At 42.6% G+C, this 20,412-nt stretch overlaps 1 protein-coding gene across 1 annotated transcript; it reads right to left on the minus strand.

Annotated features, from left to right (window-relative positions):
• Positions 1–1,265: 1,265 nt before the first annotated feature.
• On the minus strand, positions 1,266–19,816 carry LOC124046583 (protein LBH-like). The gene is made up of 3 exons (XM_046367112.1): positions 19,576–19,816; positions 12,298–12,400; positions 1,266–3,217 (listed from the first exon to the last, which is right to left on the minus strand). Exons 1-3 carry the CDS (start codon positions 19,602–19,604, stop codon positions 3,020–3,022), a joined length of 330 nt encoding a protein of 109 aa, XP_046223068.1. The 5' UTR covers positions 19,605–19,816; the 3' UTR covers positions 1,266–3,019.
• Between the last annotated feature and the right edge of the window lie 596 nt (positions 19,817–20,412).

Below are 20,412 nucleotides of genomic sequence, written 5' to 3' on the forward strand. Positions count from 1 at the left end.
GTTATATTTCACTGGTGATCCCCAAAGCCAACACCTCCTTTGGCCGCCTTTCCTTCCAGTTCTCTGCTGCCAATGACTGGAACGAATTTCAAAAATCACTGAAGCTGGAGGCTTATATCTCACTCACCAACTTTAAGCATCAGCTGTTAGAGCAGATTACCGATCACTGTACCTGTACACAGCCCATCTGTAAATAGCACACCGGACTATCTCATATTTTCCCCCCTTTTGCAACCCAGTATCTTTACCTGCACATCATCATCTGCACATGTCACTCCAGTGTTTATGCTAAATTGTAATAATTTTGACACGATGGCCTATTTATTGCCTTACCTCCCTAATCTTACTACATTTGCTTACACTGTTTATAGATTTTTCGATTATGTTATTGATGGAACGTTTGCGTAACTCTTGTTTGTGTCGCACTGCTTTGCTTTATCTTGGCCAGGAGGTCGCAGTTGTAAGTGAGATCTTGTTCTCAACTGGCCTACCTTGTTAAATAAAGGTGAAATCAAAAAAACTTTTCCCTGCGGTCCCACAGCCTCATCATTATCAGCCTCTGTGTATTAACTCTTTATGCACAGCTTTTTTTCCAGCAAGGAGAGAATGTCAGCTCATTGTTCTGTTTCCAGGAAGTGTCCCAAAGACCTTGGGAGTGCCCCCTGGACAATCTGGGAGGCCCTTTCCCCCCTCAGTCCCACCCCCTTCACTTTGATGGACAGCTCCAGGTACAAGTCAATCAAACTTGACTGGACCATGTTACAAACACAAAGCAGTGAATCACCTGTAAAGTGTGTTTTCATAGAGACTTTTCACTTGATTCTGTGAAGTACAAGCATGTGTGTTTTCAGCATTGTACTATGTCACTGTTGCTAGCAACTCATAGCAATCTACGAATATCTTAACTGACTTCAGAATTAGCAATATGCTTCAGTATGATGTAGAGATTAAATCATTTTAGTGCCTGAGAAGGGGGAGGTTAGAAAACAGGAAGACATGTGGTCTGTGCTGCTATATATATATATATTATGTACACATGCATCAAGAACAAGGCAAGATAAAGACGCAATGATGTGCAGGAAGTAAAACCAAAGGCACTAGATCCTGTAACCATGGCACGTAAGGGGGATAAAATGTTTTACAAAAGAAGTTTGCTTTCAAGAAACACAATATGATACACTATAGGGTTACCCGAGAAAAAGTGGATTTTACCCCATAGCAGTGGATCTGCTTTTGCAACCTCTGACAGCACAAGGAATCAGTCAGACAGTTGAAAGCAAATTCCAATGTTTATTTACAACCTCTGTTCAGAGTAAAGTGGTCTAAATACAAAATATTACAGCAAAATGGCAGCTAATCTCCCTGAGCTTTACAAAAACTACACAGGACTTGTGGGTGACAGCAGAGAGAGACAAAGAGATATTCTGTACAGAGTTCTAATGCCATGTACAGAGAAATTAAATGTGCGAGAGAGAGAGAGAGACTTACACAACGCTTCATATACAGTATCATAAATGAAATACATAAGTAGTTTTTTCTCCAGAAAACATGCTTTTAACAATATACATCCTTCCAAGAAGACTGGACATGGAGCTGGTGATGTAGAATATAAATAGAGAGCAAAACACCGTTGGTCTTTCAAATGGCATACAAACCAAGTGGCAATTTATGAGACACGATCAATGAGTTAGCCAACTAACTTTGACAAAGTGACAGACACCGGTAACTGTTTTCAACATCAGAAAATTAAGCTACTTTTGAGGACTGGTTAATAACAGTGCAGAGTCCATGAACCAATGCCCAATTTTATGAACTGGAAAATTGGAGTTTCAGAAATTTACAAAAGTTATCTGGCAAAGTCACTGACCACACATCATGTTATACCTTACAGGTTGAACATTGAGGCTGACATACCCATCATGGATTTCAAAAGAACAGGAAGACTAGATTAGGGAACTCTGAGCTCAGGTGAGAATAACCTAGAACAAATTTTAGTCTCATGAATATTTTACGACAATAATAAAATAAACCAAATCAACAGTAACCTCAGGTATTGGTTCTGAGGGCAAACATATATTTACATGTCCTTCAGTGAGTCTTTGTCCATTATAGTGACACTGTTGGTTTTAAATCACTACATAATCTCAAATATATTGACTCTTACTGTACTCAATACCTATCCAATGACATTAGGGGTACACAACAAGAACAAAATAAAAGCACATGAGTGCTTCAGGGCACAACCAGCCTTCATAACATACTGTACATATTATTAATTGTTACAGAAATAGGGAAGCGTTTCCTCTTTCCATCTCAGTGTAAAAAACTAGTACTTTACCCAACGGAGACCAAAGGTCTCCTTGTGTTTAGACAGTAACCCCTACTTCCTGTCAACCACCAGAATCCACCGACAGGAACAAAACAAACCCCACCAACCTATGCACAAGCACTGCCTTTTAAAAAGACTGGCAATGGCAATCACAGTCATGTATATTTCAATCCATATACTGAAGGAAAGTATGAAAAACAGAAGTCCGCTTGGGTACCACAGCAGTAGTCTATATGGGTATGAGGAGTCTCTGGAGTCATGTGGCCAGCGGGTTTGACCGAATGGTGTGGGAACTGTAGTATCCTGCAGTACTAGAATTGTCCATAAAGCCCAGAGCTGCTACCGTTTAACTGGGCCTCTATGTTGGGGTTGGTTTTAACTGTGTGTGTGTGTGTGTGTACTTTCATGCATATGGAGTGTGAGTGTAAGGTAAAGCAACAGAGGTGAAATCTGGAGAGTAGATAAGGTACTGCATATTGCTTCTCTTGAGAGTGATGCTTTGGTGTCAAGGGAAGGAAAGTGAGCATCACTGACATGTGTGCCCCTGTTCAGTTTGTTTGAGTGGTTAGGTGCGAGTGGGATCTCCTGCTGGTGTGTGTAGGAGGGTGGGTGGGGTCTGTTTGAGTGGTTAGGTGCGAGTGGGATCTCCTGCTGGTGTGTGTAGGAGGGTGGGTGGGGTCTGTTTGGCTTCTAGTGCTCGTTGTTCTGCGTCGGCTGTCCAGTTTGGCTTTTGCCATGGTTCTCTTCCTCCTCACAGACAATGAACTCCTCCGGTGGCCAACGCAGCTCACCGCTCTCCACTTCCCCCTCCGTGGGCTCCACTACGATGGACGGCAGGCGGTCTTTCAGCTTACAGCAGCGCTCGAAGTCCGAGGGGTCCGGGAAGATCTGAGGAAAGGACAAAAACACACAGTTAAAGTCCTGGGTGCCCGATCAGTCTTTCATGCGGCTAAATTTAATAGCTTCGGAAGGCATAGTGCCAAAGCTGCTTTTAAGTGCTTACAAATGGGGAGATTATAGGAGAGCTAATCATAGCATTGCAAGTCTAGAGTAAGTTTGTTACAGTCAAGACACAGAGCACATTTTAAGGCAGTAGAGCTTTCTCTTAGCTTAACCAAAAGAACACTAGGTGGTAGATATTGACAAGTAAAGTTTATTTGTCATATGCACAGGCTACATGTGATACAGGCAATGAAATGCTTACTTGCAGGTTCACTCATCAGGTTCACTCTGATAGGATGACTAAATAACCAATAATCCCATGATACTGAAAGCTAAGCAATGGGTTATATATATATATATATATATATATATATATATATATATATATATATATATATATATATATATATATATATATATATATATATCTCTGTGGAGTCTGCTCTTTTTTATGATTTTGTCTGCAATAAAAGCTAGACCCAAATGGGTTGTGGGTGTACAATGCCAGACTTGCTGAAGAAGAACCCAGGAAGATGTGCAGACTTTTTTGGATCTAAAATGAAGAGCATGAGAGAGAGAGAGCTACTCTGACAAGGGATTACAGCCATTCCTAGTCAAAGAACAGCACTTTTTGCTGTTTGGATGAAGTGGAAGAATATTTTTAGAGCTGCATATTTCAGTGGGAGACATTGGAAGGGGAAAGCGATGTTGCTGTCTGGGCAAAAAGCCCAGTTCAAATAAAGCATTAGATGAGGCTGAGAGGGAGACATAGTGAGAGAGAGGGAGGAAGAGAAGGAGGGAGAGGCAGGAGAGAGAGAAAGAGGGTCCAAGTCTCCCTGAATACCATGAGAGGGGATGAGGAGGAAAAGGACTAAATGTTCTGAAAACTGCCGTGTTTCAGTATGTTTGGCTGCGAGTGCCTGGTTAGTGGGACAGATTTAGCATTTGCATCTCCAGACATCAGTTTGAGTGTGTGCATATGTGGGAGTGAGTATGAATGTTAGTCAGTGCCTGTGTGTGTGAGTATGTGTGTTAGTGCATGTGTGCACAGGGAGGTTTAGTATCTGCATATCCTTGCCTGTGTTGTGAATGTCTGTGCTGTGAAGGTCTGTGCGTCAGCACCGAGTGGGATGGCAGAGCGTGACCTTGCTATAAGACCCCCAGCAACATCATCACAGCTCAGTTCACTTCCAGCTGCAGGAAATGGCAACACATTGCTAGCGAGGCACAATGACAGCTATTTTGGGTTGTGGTAGGGTGGGGGTAGGGGGGGTGATAGGAGCTTTGGGCGATCAGGAATCACTCAAGTGCAGACTCCAAATTAATCTGCTGCAGAGAAGCCCTCACCTCCGTAACCAACATCCAGTTACTTTGCTCTATAAATGCCTCCATGCTTCATTGTTTTGCAGATTTTTTTTCTACAGCAACTCTCAAACATGGGGGTTATTCCAAAATGTAAGGCTGTGTTGCCTAACAGTCAGAGATGCAGTTGGCATTCAGGTGATGGACTCACAAATTGTATCAAAGTCAACATGTAATCCAAGATGGTGTAGCAGTCAGAAGTCTTTGTCCTGTCGTGTCCCTTGTATATATATCGTTTTACATCTTTTTATTCGTATATCTTTTAAAAATATTTTGCTAAACCTCAACTTCTAAATACTCTCCTGCAACCCGCCTCACCCAATGTGGCATGGATCCGTTCCCCCCCCAAAGGTATTTATATTTACTTCGGATCTGGAATCCCTCAACTGAAGCTAGCCAGCTACCAGCTATCAGTCAGCAAACCATTGCTATCAGCTAACCTTTAGCTCGGAAAGCTCTCACCAGTTCGAACACCGTGACTCTAACCAGAGCATAACGGACCTATTATTTATTTACCCCCCCCCCATATCCCCGGATTCCTACCGCAAACTGAACATTTTCATCTGGATCTTCGCAACTAGCTCACCGCAATCCCGGGTGACTACTCCTGGCTAGCGTTTTCGTCTCTGAGCAAGCACCAATTAGCCTGAAGCTATCCCGGCCAGGGTTCCTGTGCTACCACCGAAGCCTACTCCTGGGGTACAATTATCCGGACCCCTTCTACTGCCCCAGTCTGCTAACTGCTAGCACGCCTGCCCCGGTCTGCTAACTGCTAGCACGCCTGCCCCGGTCTGCTAACTGCTAGCACGCCTGCCCCGGTCTGCTAACTGCTAGCACGCCTGCCCCGGTCTGCTAACTGCTAGCACGCCTGCCCCGGTCTGCTAACTGCTAGCACGCCTGCCCCGGTCTGCTAACTGCTAGCACGCCTGCCCCGGTCTGCTAACTGCTAGCCCCTGCTAACTGCTTGCTTGCTAACCCGGTCTACTAACTGCTAGCTTGCTTAGCCCCAGCCTACTAACTGTTAGCATCGGCCTGCTAACTGTTTGAATCACCGTGTCCCCAGTCAGCTCAACCACTCACTGGACCCATATGTTCCCTTGGCTACGCATGCCTCTCTAATATCAATATGCTTCGTCCATTACTGTCCTGGTTAGTGATTACTGTCTTATTTCACTGTAGTGTCTCTAGCCCTGCTCAATATGCCATAACAAACCATGTTGTTCCACCTCCTACATATGCGACGACATCACCTGGTTTAAACATCTCTAGAGACTATATCTCTCTCATCATTACTCAATGCCTAGGTTTACCTCCAATGTACTCACATCCTACCTTACCTTTGTCTGTACACTATGCCTTGAATCTATGCTATCGTGTCCAGAAACCTGCTCCTTTTACTCTCTGTTCAGAATGTGCTAGACGGCCAGTTCGTATAGCCTTTAGCCGTACCCTTATCCTACTTCTCCTCTGGTGAAGTGGAGGTTAATCCAGGTCCTGCAGTGCCTAGCTCCACTCCCAATCCCCAGGTGCTCTCATTTGTTGACTTCTGTAACCGTAAAAGCCTTGGATTCATGCATATTAACATTAGAAGCCTACTCCCTAAGTATGTTTTACTCACTGCTTTAGCACACTCTGCCAACCCAGATGTCTTAGCCATGTCTGAATCCTGGCTTTAGGAAAACCACCAAAAACCCTGAAATCTCCATCGCTAACTATAACATTTTCCTCCAATATAGAACTACTAAAGGGGGCAGTGTGGCAATCTACTGCAAAGATAGCTTGCAGAGTTCTGTATTACTATCCAAGTCTGTACACACACAATTCAAGCTTCTACTAAAAATTCACCTTTCCAGAAACAAGTCTCTCACTGTTGCCACTTGCTATAGACCTCCCTCTGCCCCCAGCTGTGCCCCCGATACCATATGTGAATTGATTTCCCCCCCATCTATCTTTTGAGCTCGTCATAGATGTCATCCTAACTAACTCGCCCTCCAAATACACCTCTGCTGTTTTCAATCAAGATCTCAGCTATCACTGCCTAGCTTTTTCAAACAGAAATTTGCATCCTGTAGTACTAACTCAAAAAAGTTCTGGGACACTGTAAAGTCCATGGAGAATAAGAGCACCTCCTCCCAGCTGCCCACTGCTCTGATAAATCCACTATAATTGAGAATGTCAATAAGCATTTCTCTACGGCTGGCCATGCTTTCCACCTGGCTATCCCTACCCCGGTCAACTGCCCGGCACCCTCCACAGCAACCCGCCAAAGCCCCAACCATTTCTCCTTCACCCAAATCCAGATAGCTGATGCTCTGAAAGAGCTGCATAATCTGGACAAGTACAAATCAGCTGAGCTAGACAATCTGGACCCTCTCTTTCTAAAATGATCTGCCGAAATTGTTGCAACCCCTATTACGAGCCTGTTCAACCTCTCTTTCGTATCGTCTGAGATTCCCAAAGTTTGGAAAGCTGGCACGGTCATCACCCACTTCAAAGGGGGAGACACTCTAGACCCAAACTGCTACAGACTTATCTCTAACCTACCCTGTCTTTCTAAGGTCTTCGAAAGACAAGTTAACAAACAGATTACCAACCATTTCGAATCCCACCATCCCTTCTCCGCTATGCAATCTGGTTTCAGAGCTGGTCATGGATGCACCTCAGCCATGCTCAAGGTCCTAAACGACATCATAACCAACATTGATAAGAGACATTAGACAAGGCTTTTGACTGTCAATCAACATTCTTATTGGCAGACTCGACAGCCTTAGTTTCTCAAATGATTGCCTCGCCTCGTTTACAAACTACTTCTCTGATCGATTTGACACTGAACTCTGAGGGCCTGTTGTCCGGACCTCTGGCAGTCTCTATGGGTGTGCCACAGGGTTCAACTCTCAGGCCGACTCTTTTCTGTAAACATCAATGACGTTGCTATTGCTGCTGGTGATTCTCTGATCCACCTCTACGCAGACAACACCATTCTGTATACTTCTGGCCACTCTTTGGAAACTGTTAACCTCTTATGTCGACCCTCTACTTTTTCTAACATTCTGTTAAAAACCGTGCAACATTTCAGCGCCCTACTACTCATGCCAGGAATATAGTATATGCATATGATTAGTATGTGTGGATAGAAAACACTCAGACGTTTATAAAACTGGTTAAATCATGGCTGTGACTATAACAGAACGTGCGTTTCATCGAAAAGTGCAGGAAAATCTGATCACTGAAAATGGTAAAATATATCCATGCGCCACTTCAACCCATTGATAAAGGTGAACCACATTAAATGGGGCCGAGGTTGCAATACCTACAGCTTCCACACGATGTCAACAGGCTTGTCATTTGCCTACGATTTGTTGCTTGGTCAATCGGATGCAAGGCAGAGCCTTTCTTCCGGTCTCGGACCGGATTTTTTGGTTGAGATTTACCCGGACATTATTTCCAGACGTACAGCTATAGAATATACATCACCTCGTGATCAATTTGATCACTTATTAACGTTTACTAATACCTAAAGTTGCATTACAAAAGTATTTTGAAGTGTTTTTTGAAAGTCAATCGTCGACTTTTTTAATTTTTAAAAATGACGTTACGTTATAAAACGCTATTTTTTTCCTTGATCACACAGTCTTCATAGATCGATATCTAGGCTATATATGGACCGATTTAATCGAAAAAAAAGACCCAATAGTGATGTTTATGGGACATCTAGGAGTGCCAACAAAGAAGATGGTCAAAGTTAATGAGTGTTTTATATTTTATTTGTGCGTTTTGTGTAGTGCCGACTATGCTAATTATTTTGTTTATGTCCCCTGCGGGTCTTTTGGGGTGTTACATGCTATCAGATAATAGCTTCTCATGCTTTCGCCGAAAAGCATTTTAAAAATCTGACTTGTTGCCTGGATTCACAACGAGTGTAGCTTTAATTCACTACCCTGCATGTGTATTTTAATGAACGTTTGAGTTTTAACTAGTACTATTAGCATTTAGCTTAGCGCATTTGCATTTCCAGATGTCTAGATGGGACGCGTGTCAGGTAGGAGCAAGAGGTTAACTAACCTCCAGACGAGCTTCAATGCCATACAACTCTCCTTCCGTGGCCTCCAACTGCAAGTAAAACTAAATGCATGCTATTCAATCGATCACGGCCCGCACCTGCTCGCCCGTCCAGCATCACTACTCTGGCCAGCTCGGACTTAGAATACGTGGACAACTACCTGGGTGTCTGGTTAGACTGTAAACTCTCCTTCCAGACTCACATTAAGCATCTCCAATCCAAAATTAAATCTAGAATCGGCTTCCTATATCGCAACAAAGCATCCTTCACTCATGCTGCCAAACATACCCTCGTAAAACTGACCATCCTACCGATCCTCGACGTCGGTGATGTAATCTATAAAATAGCTTCCAACACTCTACTCAACAAACTGGATGCAGTCTATCACAGTGCCAACCGTTTTGTCACCAAAGCCCCATACACTACCCACCATTGCGACCTGTACGCTCTCGTTGGTTGGCCCTCGCTTCATACTCATCGCCAAACCCATTGGCTACAGGTTATCTACAAGTCTCTGCTAGGTAAAGCTCCACCTCATCTCAGCTCACTGGTCACCATAGCAGCACCAACTCTTAGCACGTGCTCCAGCAGGTATATCTCACTGGTCACCCCCAAAGCCAATTCCTACTTTGGTCATCTTTCCTTCCAGTTCTCTGCTGCCCATGACTGGAACAAACTGTAAAAATCTCTGAAGCTGGAGACTCACATCTCCCTCACTAGCTTTAAGCACCAGCTGTCAGAGCAGCTCACAGATCACTGCACCTGTACATAGCCCATCTGTAAACAGCCCATCTACCTACCTACCTCATCCCCATACTGTATTTATTTATCTTGCTCCTTTGCACCCCAGTATCTCTACCTGCACATTAATCTTCTGCCGATCTACCATTCAAGTGTTTAATTACTATATTGTAATTACTTTGCCACAATGGCCTATTTATTTCCTTAATTTACCTAATTTGCACTCACTGTATATAGACTTTTTGTTTTCTTTTGTTCTACTGTATTATTGACTGTATGTTTTGTTTATTCCATGTGTAACTCTGTTGTATGTGTCGAATTGATGTGCTTTATCTTGGCCAGGTCGCAGTTGCAAATGAGAACTTGTTCTCAACTAGCCTACCTGGTTAAATAAAGGTGAAATAAAAAAATGTAAAAAATAAAAACAGTACATTTTGAGAAGGAGCCCCCTGAGGGGGAAGAGGATTATCGTGCCCTCTTCAAGACTGTGGACCATGATAGATCCTTAGTGATGTGGACTGAGGAATTTTAAGCTCTCGACCCACACCACTACAGCCCTGTCGATGTGAATGGGGACGTGTAAGCCCTGTATTCCACAAGCAGCTCCTTTGTCTTTGTGACGTTGAGGTTGTTGTCCTGGCACCACACGGCCAGTTCTCTGACCTCCTCCCTATAGTCTCATTGGCATCGTTGATCAGGCCTTACACCGGTGTCGTCTGCAAACTTAATGGTGTTGGAAGTCGTGCACGGCCATGCAGTCATGGGTGAAGAGGGACTACAGCAGGGGACTAAGCACACTCCCATGAGAGGCCCGCGTGTTAAGGGTCAGCGTGGTGGATGTGTTGTTTCCTACCCGTACCACCCAGGGGCATCCCGTTAAGAAGTCCAGGATCCAGTTGCAGAGAGAGGTGTTCAGATCCAGGGTCCATAGCTTAGTGTTGACCTTGGGGTCACTATGTTTTTGAATGCAGAGATGTAGTCAATGAACAGCATTTTCACATAGGTGTTCCTTTTGTCCAAGTGGGAAAGGGCAGTGTGGAGTGCAATAGAGATTGCGTCATCTGTGGATCTGAGCAATGACCAGTCTTTCAAAGAATTTCATGGCTACAGATGCGAGTGCAATGGGGCGATAGCCATTTAGACATTACCTTGGCGTTCTTGGGCGCAGGGACTATATCGATCTGCTTGAAATATGTAGGCTTTACAGACTGGGTCAGGGAGGGGTTGAAAATGTTAGTAAAGACACTTGTCAACTGGTCAGCGCATGCTCCGGGTACAAGTCCTGGTAATCCGTCTAGCCCTTGGCTACAGAGAGCATGATCACAGTCATCTGTAACAGCTGGTGCTCTCACGCATGGTTGAGTGTTGCTTGCCTCAAAGTGAGTATAGATGGCATTTAGCTCATCTGGTGCCCTGCTCCTTGAAAGCGGTAGGTCGTCTTTACCTCAGTGTGGCTGTTGCCTTTAACCCATGGCTTCTGTTTGGGATATTACGTACGGTCGGTCATGTAGGAGATGACAATGTTAATGCACTTATTATTGAAGCCGGTGACTGATGTGGTAAACTCATGGATGAGTCCTGCAACATATTCCAGTCTGTGCTAGCGAAACAGTCCTGTAGCTTAACATCCGCTTCATTGGATCACATCACTGGTACTTCCCATTTGAGTTTTTTTCTTGTAAGCAGGAATCAGTAGGATATGGTCAGATTTGTCATATACAGGGCGAGGCAGAGCTTTGGATGAGTCTCTGTGTGTGGAGTACATGTGATCTGTTTTTTTTCGCCTCTAGTTGCACAGGTGACATGCTGGTAGAAATTAGGTTTCCTGCATTAAAATCACCAGCCACTAGGAGTGCTGCCTCCTAGTGGCCTCACAGGACAGACACAGCTTGGGTGTAAATTGTGAGAGGAAGGCAGCCCACCTTCCTAAAGGGTCAGTCTGCATCATCTGGGTCTCTGACACGTACAGTCACAGACACTCATAAAGGAGTGGTTTAGCCTTAAAATGTCTCAGATTCTTTCCAAACAATAAAACTTGTCAAGGCCACCTGATGGCCTGCTACTCAGAAAGTTGCCCATCTGTGAGTTGTAATGTCGTGACATGCTATCAATCCCCCACAGTAAAGACCGGAAGATTCAACTAACTCCTTTTCATGTCCTTAGCATTTTTTAAAAAGTCTGTGCAATCATCTGGAACTCCCTGCAAAGCTACACTCCATCTTAAGGCAAATACACATTTTTTCTTAAATATCCCCCCTTGAAATCCCCCAAAAAGGTTGTTTGCATAACTCGTTATAACAATAATAATGCTAATGATTAGACCTCCTGGTTAGAAAACAAACCTCTCCTTACCCATGGTCCCCTGGGTGAGCTGCTTACATTAAGAACCATGATGGAACATGCAGCCCTGTCCTTAATCCAACCTCAATCGCTTGTTAAAAATCCAAGACCATTTTTGGGTTACTAATAGTAGCGAGGACAGGGACGTGTACCATAAACCAATTAAAACTAGTTCACCCTCTGCCTCCTAGTTTGGCTTCCCCCTTATAAAAGGGATCTATAGTGTGACCATTTTACTCGTATATGTGCCTAAATATTTCCCTGTGCGACCTGGAATTTGTATTAAGCAGCACCAGAGTGCCTAAAAAAAATAAAAGTAGGATTCTAGCTTTATTACATCAAATATTTTTAAGTGTGCTCCTATATTTCTCTGTGTGCTTAGATTTTCCAACTTAAGCATACAAGTACTTCTTGTAAAAACAGTCAGCGTAGAGCCCTGCTCTTATGGGTTATATACCATGATTTTGCTGCAAACCAATTTCCCTTTAGGATAAAAACGGGTGTTAGTATGTGTGTTAGTTACCTGGAAAGAGAGCCGGTCCTTGCTGGGGCTGAGCCTTATGTCCTCCATGGGGGTGCTACTGATCATCACCTCAGTCATGTCTCCGCCCGGCACAAACACTGGGCTGGACAGAGACAAGGGAAAGGACTGGGTTATTCCACCATTCAGGATCCAATATCATCCCAAACTTTCACACTGAGGAGCAGAATACAATGATTTCAAATTCCTTATATTGAGCAAACCAGGAAGCACCATTTTCTTGTTTTTAATTTACTGACAGCCAGGGCACAATCCAACACTCAAACATAATTTACAAACAAAGCATGTGTATTTAGTGAGTCCGCCAGATCAGAGACAGTAGGGATGACCAGGGATGGTATATTGATAAATGGGTGAACTGAACCATTTTCCTGGCCTGCTAACCATTCAAAATGTAACAAGTACTTTTGGGTGTCAGGGAAATTGTAAAAATGACATTATTTTCTTTAGGAATGTAGTAAAGTAAAAGTTGTCAAAAATATAAGTAGTAAAAAAATTACAACTACTTAAATATTTTTACTTGAGTACTTTACATCAATGCAGAGCCGGTACATGTGTCCCAATCATAGTGCTGTACAAGAGGCCGCATAATGGAGAACGGATGGGTTGGTGCAATATCATTTACATGTAGCTATTACTTTGGCAAGTGTTATGCAAATTAATCCTATCAGCGAGAATGACAGAGTACAACTTTCAGTCATGTAGTTGCATGAGATTTGGCCCTTTGGTATTATTTTTGCAATGACAAAGCTACACACAAGCCTTGTTCAGTATTTTGTTTAGTCTCTATGCATGCATTTGCTTTCATTTTGTCTGACCACTGATAGGCTCTGCAGCATACATTTGGTGCACTGCAAAGCTACACCACCACTGATATGTGGTTTGCATTGGGTAGCCATATCTAAATACGGTACGAGGTATGCTTCAACTAGGAGAGAGGGGACACAGTCATAGCGAGAATGCATTGTGGGCGTGCAGTGCAATTTGACTGGGACCGTTTTAGTTGAAGTAAGGCGCACTGTATATGCACTGTAAGAAATAACTGAACAGGAGGATTGAACTGAGGTACTATTTGCGAGGAAATATATTCTTGGGACGTTTGAGAACCAAGACGGCAGCCGAGCAGAGCGAGAATCTCAAGCTTTCGATTTCAAGTCTGGTGGCACAGCGGCCAGTGTCCACAGGACTGCGGTCAGGGTGGCCAACCCACCATAGGGGACAGGAAACAGAACATAGATCACAACCTGCCTCAGATGAGCAGAACAAGAACAGACTTGTTCTAAATATAACAAGTCAGTTTGTTTCTGCAAAAAAATGAATATTGGGTGCCATTAACCTCCTTTTACAGTAGAAACTGAAGGTTTAGTGGTTAATCATGTGAACATAACACAGCCATGACCAATGAAACATTTGAGGTAAAATCAATGAAATGCACTTCAAAAAAGGAGCCTACATTATTTTCATATACATGTTGCTCCGGATGGATTCTTCGTCTCAACTTCATCTTAAAAGCTCTCTTTTCCAAAGATTTGTCAAGTTGCCTCTGACGTATTTTGACAGTACTGCTATGTACAATGTCAGACAAGACCCTGAACAGGACTTCAAGACTCTTTATGGAGAAATCAACAGTGGAACCTCAGTGATACTTTCAGTTTGTAAACTTTCTGTGATCGGAAAATGAAAATGTTTTCACCATAAGAGACTGTGGGCAAAAATAGAGATGTGTCGTATGACTCATAGTTTGCCACTGACTCATGTCCCTTCACTGCTTTGTTGAATTCTTTCGAAGAGATCCATGTTTATTATCAACAACCATTCTTTCATTCTATGGGGATTAAGTTAAAGATTAACTCTTTAAATTTATGTCAATCCAAAAATAGCAAATAAAGCCCTCAGGCCATCCACATTTTCCAACACATCACTTTCATGTAAAAAGGCTTGACCTTATGGTACCACAATAAAAAGGTAGAGGTGGATGTATTCATTCCTTAGAATAAGGGACAAAGCTCCTATACATTATATAGTTAATCTATCCTGAATATGTCAGAAAGAAGAAGTCAATTGCTTCAAAGTGAAAAGGAGAGATGCTGTGTAAATTGATTTTTTTCACACAACACATTGCCACACCCTGAAGCAATGGCTACTGCTGTTTAACAATCAATATTTCCATTTCCAAATTTGCATACCATGTGTCACATTCAAATTGGGAGAAGGAAAACTATTTGTGCAGGTGGGGGCCACAGGGGGAAAGCACAAGCCAAGACCCAATGGCAGAATAGGTTTCTGGAATCTTCTCATACGTTCACAAACTAGTCGACCTGGTTCAATGACAACAATAGCAGGAAATCTAAAAATAAAAACTAGTGCAAAGGATATGCAAGGTTGTGTGTGGAAAATATGTCAAAAGACCCATTTCATTCTTGAGACAGGAGAGAGGGTAAGCCAGAGACACATGGAGAGGGATGGACATCGACTGGTGACAGCACAGACCTGTGCAGAAGTGCGGGGAGAAAGATAAACACTCTGCCTTTGCCAGTCATATTTCTGCTCGGGGATTGTATAAACATCCTGCTCAGCTAAGCATAACAGAACATCGTCCTAATAGAACAAAGGGGCACAATGAGAAGTGGAGGAACACATGTAATGTAACAATTCAACCAGTGAGAGAACATACCATTAAAATCCATTACTGCTAAAAGTTTCTGCCCGATGTAACAAAACATGTTTTTTTTTCAATAAAGAATGTGAAAATGTCTTCCTCAAGGAGCCATGTTAAGTGTTCTGTAGAATTAAACAACTCCAAATGCATAAAGATAATGATTAACATGGGCTATGCAGTTAATTAACACTTCACAAGTTCATTGTGCATTCGTTGGCCTTTGTGCCAACTAATGTAGAGGCCAATAGGTGAAATATTGTGCATTCCTACTTCTACCCTGGCAACACCCATCAAAGTACAAATTAATCCTAAAAGGGCACCACAAATTCTATAATGACCACTGCCAAAGATCAGTTAAGGCACTTAAGGACACATTTACTCAAAACCACTTAAAAATTATCTTAATCTTAGACCAGGATTGGCCTGAGATGACTCCTTTGACTATTGCCAAGTAGTCTGTCTGGACTTGCTGTCCCATCTTCCATGGGCATGCAACATGACCAGGTATTGGCCAGCTTGGCACTTCAGTGACTATCTTCAGCACTGTCAACAGAAACAACTAGGCCTACATACTGTACACAGTCACATGTTCATATGGACTAATGCCAGTCTTACGTGGGCTAATGCCATTCCTATGTGGGCTAATGCCAGTCCTAGACACATTCCAGTCAGAGGTCTGGCATGGGCATGAGACTGGGCATCTCAGACTGACACGTGGCCTGGCTAAATAAATAAAACTAAGGATCACAGAGGTTGCCTGCTGCTTTGGCTGATCATTAGAGCATGTGTGAAGGTCTGTCTGTCCAACATTACATTTACAGTGTCAAATATATTTTTAGAAGAATCTGTGGTGAGGACAGTGTGACGACTCCTCTTCCTGGATCGATGCCAGTCAGGATTTGTTCTTTAGGGTAGGTATCTCTACAAAGCTGCACATTCCCATCAACTCTAAATGGTAAATTACTCAGTAACTAAAAATAATATTACCCTACCCTCTATGCTGCATCATCCTCCAAGTGTGTATGGTATGGAAACGAATTGAGGACACATTGTTCTACAGTCTTGCCAAATCATCTGCCAGTCTGTGCTGACAGAGACAAAATGTATATCCCCATAGCAATGCGACCCGGTGCACACGATAGGATATTACGTCTTGCATAATTAACACTGTTTCCCCTCTACTCCTCCCGAGTCTCGCTATGTGCATTATACATCTGAGGAGGCTTGGCGAAAAGGCGAAGTTGCTGCTGAGATTCCATACCAACACAGGGCGGTAAACACTATTTGTATAGTCCATCTGTAGATGTTCTACAGACTACCTTTTCTAGCTACTTTAAAAAAATTAAACATGTCGCAAGACATCTTTCAAATAGGCAAATTCTTCTCTTCTCCACTCCCCTGCAACTCTTCACTGGGTCCTTATTGTACAAGAGAAAGTAGCACACTGTTTTCTGTCAATATACAGTACCTGGTAAAATAATCGTTAATAAAAACTATGGGGGGGGCCCACATAAAATCTGTGATTTGTTTTCCAAATGATGTTCCCAGTACAAATTGCTGAATTATTATTTTTTCTTCACTCAAATGAACAATTGCTCATAGAAAAACAACAAAATTGGATGTTGAGTGTCAATGATTAAATCATATGAGAATACAATTTACAATTTTAAAGAAAATGAAGACATTTAGATTAGAGTGCAATTCCCCTTTAATCTGTCCCCTTAATTGCGCATCTAGGGAGTGAGGAATATGCAGTCTAGCCACGGTTCTGTACCACTGCTGCTCATTTAATGGCAACGTTTGCAAATAACAAATAATACTACTTCGCAGTTAACATTTAATTGAGAAGGTTTTGGGTAAGGTATCTCTGTCAACCCACCAGACGGTTATCACATCAACTGGCTCCACACGGAGTCATAGACAAATGTGCGTACCACACAGGCAGACAGGCAATACTGCTGGAAACCAGGGATGGGATCATGTCAAAGTTCCATTGATTAGACATTAGTTGGGAGCTTGCAGTGTCTGATACTTGTGAGATTGGTTTATGACAGTTGGCAGTGGAACACGTGAAAATTGTATTTACTTTCAGAATTGTTTGGCGAACTACTCATAGGTGAGCTGCAAGCTACTGGTAGCAAGCGATCGACCTGTTGGAGACCCGTGATCTACACTAACATTTCAATGAACTATCCTCACCTTTCCCCTAACCCTTATTCTAAACCTAACCGCAGGGTCGGCTCTAGCTTTTTTGGGGCCCTAAGCGAGATTTGGTTGGGGGCCCCTCCCCACCTCACAGGTTCAACATATTAGTGGCCCCCCCTCAACAGCGGAGAGAAATATTTACATTTTAAAACCTTGTCCCACGTGTGTTCCAAATATCTCTAACGGTCACCCCAACGTGAGTTTTATGCACGTGATGTCAGAATGCACTCACTGTTCTCATGTAATTTACATGGAAGTAGCCCATTTCAGTGTTGCCGACAATTTATGTTCGAGGGTTTATTGAACTGGACAAACTTCCCTCTTCGAGGAGAAGTGTTCCCCATTTTTTCCTTCTGCACATCAAGTATGTAGACATTTGCATAATCTTGCATGATCCGACACATTTTCTGGATGGCACTCGCATTGCCCCCATTGTTGTTACATATGAGAAACTGCTGATGCACAACCAAATTTCCAACTTGCACTGTGTGTATTCTACTATTCTAAGAAGACCGCGTATGCCTAGAGCTGGATTTCCTTTGCCTAACAGTAACCTTAGCAAGCAGTTGCTTATCAATATAGCTTGTTGATAGCATGACCAGCTGTAAAATGGAAAATCCGGACTATCCAAATTAAAAAGTGTGACCGCTGGGCTGCCTGGCGACCGGTCAAATCACACAACCTGGAGGCGTGTGTGTGTGTGTGTGTGGGGGGCAATCAATCTCTCTGAAAAGTGTTGGAATTAATGGGCCATATCCAGATTTCTGCTCCAGCCCATAGGCTTCCTAGCTGAGCTCAGCCTTCTCAGAATATAGGAAACACTGTTACTGACTGGACAGAACATGGTAAACTTTAGGTCCAGCTCCAGCACAACTTGAGTCCATAATTCCAAGGTGCCAAAGCAGAGGCATTTGATCCACAATGACCTGATCACTTTATAGGAGAATTACATGTTCTTGTTTCAAGAGTTCAAACGTGTAAAAAAGAAAAGAAAGAAATGAAAGTTAAGAGGTCTTCCTGTTTACCAGGTGTGAGATAGTGTGAGTCGTCACTCACCTACAAGTGTAATAACCATAAATGCAACAACTGGCCCTGGCAAAACATTGAAAGCTATCAAATGGCTCCCATGGGACTGCACTTATGACTTATAACATGATAAACCTGAAACAACTTTTTTTTTTCTGCAGTGAGCTTTGAAAAATAAACTGCAAAGTGCTATATTAGGCAGCAATGCATGGGGAAACAATAAGAGATCTTAGCAAAAGGGTCCCCCATGTAGCAGTGGTATCTGAAGAACAGCGCAGCACACAAAGCTGAGACGAGAAGCTTTGTGGTTACTGTAAGTCACAGGGTCGGGTCTTCACTTCCTGGTGCACGCAAACAGACTTGCAGAGTAAAAAAAACACACAAAAAAAAGAAGCAAAAAAATGTATTGCAATCCTTAATGCAATGTTACAAGCCTATATGGAGGTCGGAGTACCCAGAGTAAAATGGAGAGATTGAGTCACAGGCCTCCTCTGGGTGATGGATGGACTGTCAATGGGTTAAGAACCTCATTCCACCTCCCTCTATTGCACCCCACCACAATAGCTCACCAATAAAAGGTCAATTGTCTAACCACTAAAGGTCAAACAATGTGAAACAGTAGTGGTTGAACAGTTCCATATCATTGCTTGATGAGAAACCAAGGTAGGCTCATGTTATTACTTCTGCAATTATCAGTAGTTTGACTAAAAGACATTGCATCGCGAAACATTAGGTTGCCAATCTAGGATGTGCATGTTGACGTTTATTTTCATGAATCTTGCCCTGGAGGCAGAACTGAGTGATTTCGGCTAGATGTCAAAATTGATTATATTGTAAAAATGATTGAAAACAAAAAATGTGCATTTGGTTTAAGGTTAGGTTTCAAATCCAGTTATGACTTGGTGGCTGTGCGTTAACCTGCTTATGATGTCCCCTTATGAAAGGAAAAGGGTCAACCTCAGACATGGCACCTGGATAAGGAGTCGTGGAGGACAGCTTGACACCTGTCACCATTTCAAAAACAGACCTCCAAAAATGTAGAGTGCTTTGTTTGTCATCTGACCTTTCTTTCAGGTGGCGTTATAAAGGTTCTAAAACAAAAACAACGCCACTGACTGCAGCCGGACACATTCAAGAGCGCAGTTGAAATGGTTTGAAGCAGTACATACTTTCTTTTTATTTACATACATTCTTCCAAGCATCTTAGTTTTCTATTGATTATACCGGTTATGGCCATTAGCAAATATAAAGGCAATGCTAAAAAGCACATAGGCTACATGCAATAATGAAACTTTATCCCAAAATGTTTCATCAACTTCGAACTGAAGTCTCGGGTGTAAAAAAATATACATGACAAAAATCATACTTACCAGTATATTTGGTCAGAATATACAGACATGAATTCACACGTGCAGTTGATTATGATTATTAAGGAATTACTTCGATATTGACGCCTTCTTTAAAAAAAAAAAACGTTCCGTCTGTCACACGTAAATTAAAAGCGAGCGTTTGGAAAGAAAAGCCGTACTCGAAGCTGAGTCGAGACCTTGGTTAAGCAAACAGCTCTCGTGTAATTTAGCCTTTTTTATATCTCGACTAGGGGGATATTACATTTTATATAAGAGGCGTGTACTGTCACTGCAGACACACCCCCTTCACACGGGCTCCAAATTCTTCAATGGCAGCAGGATCACTACGGACCAATCAAAGGACAGGTGCCACGTACCCGCGGTGACGATGGCAAGGGATAAACAATTTCGTTAAAAAAAAGAAACCATAAATGATACTGCGTCATGCTCTTCATCAGAGAGGATGAGTGAAAGCAAGAGGTTTCACTCGCGCCAAAATACGTTAAAAAAAAGAACCACAATGCATTTCTATGGGTTTATTTTGGACCTGAACTCGTCTCCTTATTTTGGACCATGAACTTGTCGCATTTGGGACAACTATTACCATTGTTTATCTTCATTGATAAGTCACTAAGGCAATATGATATTAAGCCGAATGAACAAAAAATAGTCACAACATTGTCTACTTATTTCTCACTTTCATAACGATTTATATTATGTAACAGAATATCCAAGTGTTTATGTCCAAAGAAATATACATTTGTTTTTCAATTATTGCAAGTATATTTGCATAACTGGAGGGGTTGATGATACGGCACCAGAGCAGGAAATGAAGCTCTTTTTCTGAATACATTGACA

This window comes from Oncorhynchus gorbuscha, linkage group LG10 (assembly GCF_021184085.1).
Source record: "Oncorhynchus gorbuscha isolate QuinsamMale2020 ecotype Even-year linkage group LG10, OgorEven_v1.0, whole genome shotgun sequence".
NCBI lineage: Eukaryota > Metazoa > Chordata > Actinopteri > Salmoniformes > Salmonidae > Oncorhynchus > Oncorhynchus gorbuscha.

Bases quoted from the DNA above. Each gene is read 5' to 3' on its own strand.
- LOC124046583 (XM_046367112.1), bottom strand. From the start codon at position 19,604: ATGTCTGTATATTCTGACCAAATATACTG. The intron at 12,401-19,575 runs GTAAGTATGATT...GTCTCTGTCCAG, and splicing joins TATTCTGACCAAATATACTG to CCCAGTGTTTGTGCCGGGCG. The intron at 3,218-12,297 runs GTAACTAACACA...TCCTTTCCTCAG, and splicing joins AGGACCGGCTCTCTTTCCAG to ATCTTCCCGGACCCCTCGGA.